Source organism: Volvox carteri, assembly GCF_000143455.1.
Source record: "Volvox carteri f. nagariensis unplaced genomic scaffold VOLCAscaffold_1, whole genome shotgun sequence".
Lineage (NCBI taxonomy): Eukaryota > Viridiplantae > Chlorophyta > Chlorophyceae > Chlamydomonadales > Volvocaceae > Volvox > Volvox carteri.
The window spans coordinates 5,310,273-5,317,240 of NW_003307545.1; the positions used below are offsets into that span (position 1 = coordinate 5,310,273).

At 56.8% G+C, this 6,968-nt stretch overlaps 1 protein-coding gene across 1 annotated transcript in view; it reads right to left on the reverse strand.

The window, feature by feature from the left end:
* jtnpB8-1 (jordan transposition protein) overlaps nucleotides 1-6,968 on the reverse strand; it is a gene marked incomplete at its 3' end in the record, with an annotated part of 10,850 nt that overhangs the window by 1,022 nt on the left and 2,860 nt on the right. The window contains exons 12-24 of the mRNA XM_002946250.1: nucleotides 4,783-5,034; nucleotides 4,479-4,511; nucleotides 4,345-4,401; nucleotides 4,107-4,247; nucleotides 3,959-3,988; nucleotides 3,488-3,506; nucleotides 3,402-3,451; nucleotides 3,077-3,095; nucleotides 2,991-3,040; nucleotides 2,580-2,684; nucleotides 1,778-2,323; nucleotides 1,576-1,673; nucleotides 1,443-1,545 (exon numbers count right to left, since the gene is read on the reverse strand). Of these exons, the coding sequence (XP_002946296.1) occupies nucleotides 1,443-1,545; nucleotides 1,576-1,673; nucleotides 1,778-2,323; nucleotides 2,580-2,684; nucleotides 2,991-3,040; nucleotides 3,077-3,095; nucleotides 3,402-3,451; nucleotides 3,488-3,506; nucleotides 3,959-3,988; nucleotides 4,107-4,247; nucleotides 4,345-4,401; nucleotides 4,479-4,511; nucleotides 4,783-5,034 (1,503 nt within the window). The remainder of the gene's footprint in view (nucleotides 1-1,442; nucleotides 1,546-1,575; nucleotides 1,674-1,777; nucleotides 2,324-2,579; nucleotides 2,685-2,990; nucleotides 3,041-3,076; nucleotides 3,096-3,401; nucleotides 3,452-3,487; nucleotides 3,507-3,958; nucleotides 3,989-4,106; nucleotides 4,248-4,344; nucleotides 4,402-4,478; nucleotides 4,512-4,782; nucleotides 5,035-6,968) is intronic.

Consider the following 6,968-nt stretch of genomic DNA (forward strand, 5'->3'; position numbering starts at 1 on the left):
GAACGTTCCTGAGAACGCTAAGAATGCTAAGAACGGCTTAAGAATGCTGGTGCTGCTGAGAATGATCTTATGCCAGTCTCAAGCATTCTTATGACGGTTTTACGAAAGAATGGCTTTGAGAATGCAACAGTGCGGAAAACTTAGCAGAAACACGCACAAGTTACAGCGGTTTGCCCCTTCCATATATAGTTCAAGCAGGAAACAGAGAGTCAGTCCTGTATTCTGAAATAAGTTCATAGTGCTGAAATCATCCACAAGACCGACCATGAGGGCCCCTACTGCTCTGGACCCGTGGGTAAGGCCCTTCGAAAACTAGTACTGGCTGGCACCAGGAAGTCGCCCCAGTATACAAGTGAAGCAGACACGCCCCAACAATCAACTATCCAACGAAGGATTTAGTCAGTCAACGTATGGAACGGGCCCCAAGCAATTTCTGTCGATTTGCATAGTAACGTGCCACTCCCATTACCTATTACTTCACCAATACGTCCCTGTGCACAACATTCATTCGGTTATCCATCAGCCATACCATCAGCTGTACCTTCATTGAGAAGCCCCACCCAGGCCCAGCACCAGGAAGCCCAACATGACCAAAGTCAGAGTGTACACCAACCAGTCATCCTCCACGGGTTGCTTCTTTATATCAAGGGCGCCAAGCGGCCTGACCATTGTCAGCAGATTATTGGAGCATGGATTCTGCTGTCTTTTATCTAGTGAGATAAAGTGCCTGCATGGCTGAGCTGATGGACAAACAATGGTGCACTTCGATCACTCTCAACACTGTGCTTAGGATTCACAGGGACTGACGGAAAGACCTAGCACAAGCACACCGTGGCACACACAAGGGCGCCACCCTGCCGGTCTGACCATCAAGTCCCAGGCTAGACAGAACACGAGCACGTCTCAACCCATTCATGGGCCAGCTGCACGGTGGCAACACCGCCAGCTCAGCGGGTTTGTGGTCATTCACCAGCCACAGCCAGAACTCCAGTCTCACCAGCCCCAAACGTTTGGGGTTAACCCCGCCCTCTCACACTCAAACTACAAGCTGGCCGCTCACAGATGGAATCTGCCTGGCCACTGTGGAATGGCATCCGTGTGCATATTCAATGCTCAGGAGAGGTGGAATAGCCGACGGAGCTCCTTGTGGACATAAGCCAGGCTGTATGTCTCATTTTCCAGATCACCACCCTGAACATACCAGTGGAGGCGCGGGCTCCAGGTGCCAGCCTTGCCAGCCGCCCCAGCATGCACAGTGTTGCCATGCAGGAAAATGATCTGGCCAGGCTGTCCCCGCATCCTCATGACTGGGTGACTCGGGAGGTGTGACACGAACCTCAGGGCTGTCTCGTCCGGCAGGGTCAATGTGTTCGCCAGGGACAGGCCTGATGGCGTGCCACCCCGCCCCGCCCCCTGACCGCTGTGGGGGCTGGCCTCCCCACCTGCCGCACTGCTTCTGTCGGCTCTGCTTGCATCACCTGCTTCGGCATCATCTGCTGCTGCAGCAGCAGCTGCAGCAGCAGGCTCTGCCCGAGCAGCAAACGCCTGCACAGTGTGGTGGCTCCCTGGGCTCACCCACAGCTCGATGTCCTGCTCCAATGGCACGATTGCAACAAACGACATCCCTCTGCCAGGCTGCATGTCCACGTGCAGCGTCTGCCGACGAATGGGGGCTGTGCCGCCAGGGTTGTTGCCAAGGATCACACCAGGCTTGACCAGGTGCAAGCCAGGGATCCACGTAGGATGCTATGTTCGACAGGCTAGGCCCCGGCTGCACCTTGTCCAGCTTGACCATCATACGCCTCCCGGTTCCATTGCTGAGTCGGAGCCTGCCCTCGTGGGTAAGCCGTGGTAGCCCTCCCTGCCGCGAGGGAAGGTCCCCACGCTGAAATATTGCTGCTGCCTTATCGCCTGACACGAGCTCAGTGGCGCTTGTGGGAACATCAGGAGTGATCAGAGAGGCGAGGTGGGGATCGTCTACTACCGCAAACCCCTCCTTGTCAAGCATCACCGGGACCATGTCTATCGTGTGCGTGAAAAGGTCTGTTTCGAGTACATGGCTGTCCTCTGGTTCCGGCTCAGATTCCACGTCCGAGTCTGATGATGACTGGATGGCCCGGTTCCTGGTGGGCCTTCGCCGATGGCGAGACTCCCGATAGGACACCACCGCACCAGCCATGCGGCGGATCTCTCGCTCAAGGTGTGCTTCATCATTGGGCAGCAGTCTCCTCCTCTCGTCTGCTGCTTGAGCAGCCGCCTCACCGCCACGGGCATCCTCAGGCGCCGGCGGTGGCAGCTGCACAGTAGCAGAGGCGCCCCCCTCCTGCAGGCCGCATTGCACGGAGTAATGCACAGGAGGCACGTTGGGTTCACCAGGCTGGTCAACGGGCAGTGTCATGCGGTGCACCCGTTGTGTGCTCTGTGGTGCACCCTCCCTCACACGGACCGCCCCGCCCCTCAGGCTCCACCCTGTCGTGCTGCTCCTGTGGAGTGTCATTTGGTGCACCCGTTGCATGCTCTGTGGTACACCGGTGTACCCTCAATTATGTAGACCGACCCCGCCCCTCAGGCTCCCCCACCTGCTGTCTTACCGCGCACGGAAACCGTGGGCTGGGCATGGCAGCTCGTCCGGCAGTCGACGGGGATGGCACAGCAGCCGCCTCACCGCCACGGGCGTCCTCCTCCTGCAGGCCGCGTCACACAGAGTGATGCACAGGAGGCATGACAGGTTCGCCAAGGTTGGTCGACGAGCAGTCATGGCAGCGGGAAGCAGACTTGCACCGAAGCCTTGGTATACCGGAGTACACCACAGAGAACACAGCAAGCAAGTGCATCTGAGGATGCCCCCCTTCGTGCCATCCCCAGCCGACACACTCCACCCTGTCGTGCTGCTCCTGTGGAGTGTCATTTGGTGCACCCGTTGCATGCTCTGTGGTACACCGGTGTACCCTCAATTATGTAGACCGACCCCGCCCCTCAGGCTCCCCCACCTGCTGTCTTACCGCGCACGGAAACCGTGGGCTGGGCATGGCAGCTCGTCCTGCAGTCGACGGGGATGGCACAGCAGCCGCCTCACCGCCACGGGCGTCCTCCTCCTGCAGGCCGCGTCACACAGAGTGATGCACAGGAGGCATGACAGGTTCGCCAAGGTTGGTCGACGAGCAGTCATGGCAGCGGGAAGCAGACTTGCACCGAAGCCTTGGTATACCGGAGTACACCACAGAGAACACAGCAAGCAAGTGCATCTGAGGATGCCCCCCTTCGTGCCATCCTCAGCCGACACACTCCACCCTGTCGTGCTGCTCCTGTGGAGTGTCATTTGGTGCACCCGTTGCATGCTCTGTGGTACACCGGTGTACCCTCAATTATGTAGACCGACCCCGCCCCTCAGGCTCCCCCACCTGCTGTCTTACCGTGCACGGAAACCGTGGGCTGGGCATGGCAGCTCGTCCTGCAGCCGACGGGGATGGCACAGCAGCCGCCTCACCGCCACGGGCGTCCTCCTCCTGCAGGCCGCGTCACACAGAGTGATGCACATGAGGCATGACAGGTTCGCCAAGGTTGGTCGACGAGCAGTCATGGCAGCGGGAAGCAGACTTGCACCGAAGCCTTGGTATACCGGAGTACACCACAGAGAACACAGCAAGCAAGTGCATCTGAGGATGCCCCCCTTCGTGCCATCCCCAGCCGACACACTCCACCCCCTCGTGCTGCTCCTGTGGAGTGTCATTTGGTGCACCCGTTGCATGCTCTGTGGTACACCGGTGTACCCTCAATTATGTAGACCGACCCCGCCCCTCAGGCTCCCCCACCTGCTGTCTTACCGTGCACGGAAACCGTGGGCTGGGCATCATCTGTATCATTGCGTCCCCTGTCTATCGCACAGTTGCTGCTCCTCATCGTCCGCCACCGGGCGTCATGTTTGCGGCCCGCTTTCACTTCCTGGTCTGATGCACACATGAGAGCCTAGATGAACCAGCTCCTCTGACTGCAGGAGCAGCGACAGGGGACGGACGGGGGTCAGGGAGACCGCACGACACTCAAGGTGCGACCATACTCCCCCCTGCCATGCATGAGCTTGGTCTTGATCTCACCCATAATCCTACCTGTTCGCCTGCTTCTGAAGGGGCCAGCCCATTGCTCTGGCCAGCACCAGAGACCTCTGTGCCATCCTCGGACACCCCATACTCGCCAGCATCACCAGTGCCGCCGTGCTTCACCGGGTCCACCATGGCAGCATCACCTCCCTGGGTGGATGGTGACAGGCAAGAAGATCGTGCGTGTGTGTTATGGGTGCGGGAAGGTTGGAAGGCCGCGGGCCGGCGACAGGGCAGTGGTACATACCTCAGCTCCCCCGGAGGTCACCACCTCCTCACCAGCCTTCAAAGCTTCTTCATTCCCCTGTGACATACACAATCTGTTTGTAAAGGTGCCCATGCATATCGCTCCCCGCCCCAGCCCTTGAGCTGGAAACCCACCGTTGTCATGGTCCTGTCAGCCGCGCTGGCTGCCTGTGACGTGATGACACTGGCGGCACGGAGGTGAAGCGCAAAGCTTGAAGCGGCATGCTCAGACAAAGCCGTGCTGCGTGCAGGGACCCCTGGCATGGTACACAACCCGCTGCTGTGCTCAGGGAGGCTGCCAGCGGCGTGCTGGCTGCCTGGCAGCCCACACTCAGCAGCTATCGGCGGCAAAGCTGCTGCATTCTTGATGATCTGCATGTGTGCAGGCACCCTGGCTTCAGCTGAGACAACCTGGGCGGAACAAAGGCAGGTAGCGTACCTCATCATACAGCCGAGTCCATGGCCGCATGGGCCAATGGTACATCATGTTGTCCTCGCGACCAATCTGTCCTTGGGCTGGTGTGGTGTGTCTTATGTGGTCCAGGACAAACGCCAGAGCGGCATCATGGCACATGCCCCTGATCCGCTCTTTGTACTCGTTTGTCTTCATCGCCAATCCTTCACGGATGTACCTCTTAAGGCTCTCCTCCTTGGCGCCACTACCAAGCATTCCGACTAGCGTCCTCTCCACCTGTGAGGACGGAGACAATCTGTTTGCGCGCCGAACACTTCTCAGCAACAACCTGGCACAGTATTCACCTGATTGCCAGCCGAGAATCTCATTGATACGAGATCGTCTGGCTTGCTGCGCCTTGGAACTGTGGCAACCCACTCAATGCCATCTACAACAACTACGAAGGTTTCTCCGGCGCGGCACTGTGCAAGTTCACACGCAAAGTTAAACACTTCACGTTTAAGGCGTTGGCCTACGTACGGCCTGTGTGTCGAAGGAGCTAAGACCCCCAGCAGGGGCAGAAGCAGGGGGCGAGGCAGCCAGGAGCAAGGGAAAGGGCTTGGAGCAAAGCCCCCCAGGGGCAGGGGCAGGGGCAGGGGCAAGCATAGCTTGTGTAGCTAGTATTGCCTTTAAGTTGTTGCATTTAAGCTTGTGAGTTGGTGGCCTGGTTTATGCTTATGGGCGACAATTGCATGACTGGGTGACAGGGGTGACAATAATGCGCGCAGGCTTGAGAGTGGGACTTCTGGGCCCATAATACATTGAAAGGCCGAGTGAGAGGGGTGACAACATTGCGTGATGGCTGTTGTGGATGGTGGGTGACAGGGGTGACAACATTGCGCGCAGGCTTGTGTGGATGCCAGGTGACAGATCTGACAAATTGGGTACACATGTGTGAATGCTGCGTGACAACAAAGCGTGCAGGCTTGTGTGAATGCTGCTTGACATTGGTGGCATTGGTGACACAAACATTGTTGTGAATGCCGGGTGGTGACGCTGACGTTGATGACACAAACATTGTTGTGAATGCCGGGTGACAGGGGTGACAGCCTTGTGCAGGAAGGTTTATGCAGATTACAGGTGACAGGTGTGATGGCCTTGTGCAGTCAAGGAATGCCAGGTGACACGGGTGACAGTGGTGTGCACACATGGACAAGGATAAATTTAGGTATTTTAGGTATATACCTGAATCATATATGAATATGCTTAATGGCATGGTGCCAAGATGACGTGGGAGGCAGTGATAACAGTACTGTCCCAGGTGTGTAGGCATGCAGGCAGGGTGCTAGGTATGATGAATACCTGACCATTAACCCACCTGACCATTAATCCAATTAACCGACCGTTAACCCAACTGATCATTAACCCAACCGGCCGTTAACCCAACCGGCCGTTAACCCAACCGGCCGTTAACCCAACCGCCCGTTAACCCAACCGACCGTTAACCCAACCGACCGTTAACCCAACTGGCCGTTAACCCAACCGACCGTTAACCCAACCGGGCCGTTAACGCCATTCAACCGGCCGGTTGGGTTAATGGGCCCCAAACGGTCGGTAACCGGCATGTTTATGCCATAGGGCTTCCTTGTGTTTGAGTTTGGTTAGCTATGGGAAGCGACTTGCAAGCAGGACTTCCTTGTGTTTGAGTTTGGTTAGCTATGGGACGCGACTTGCAAGCAGGACTTCCTTGTGTTTGAGTTTGGTTAGCTATGGGAAGCGACTTGCAAGCAGAACTTCCTTGTGTTTGAGTTTGATTTGCTATGGGACGCGCCTTATATGCAGGACTTCCTTGTGTTTGAGTTTGGTTTGCTATGGGACGCGACTTGCAAGCAGGACTTCCTTGTGTTTGAGTTTGGTTAGCTATGGGACGCGACTTATAAGCAGAACTTCCTTGTGTTTGAGTTTGGTTAGCTATGGGACGCGACTTGCAAGCAGGACTTCCTTGTGTTTGAGTTTGGTTTGCTATGGGACGCGACTTGCAAGCAGAACCTCCTTGTGTTTGTTTGAGTTTCCATGTAAGCAACTATGGACAACTAAACCATCCATCCTTGGCCTGTTTTGCAGTCCTGTCAGTATTCCAAGTTCTGCACCTGCAGCCTCATTTTACAGCAGAACACCCAAATCTAATCCTCCAACTGGTTCCCAATCCTATGGCAGCGACCTCATCCTAA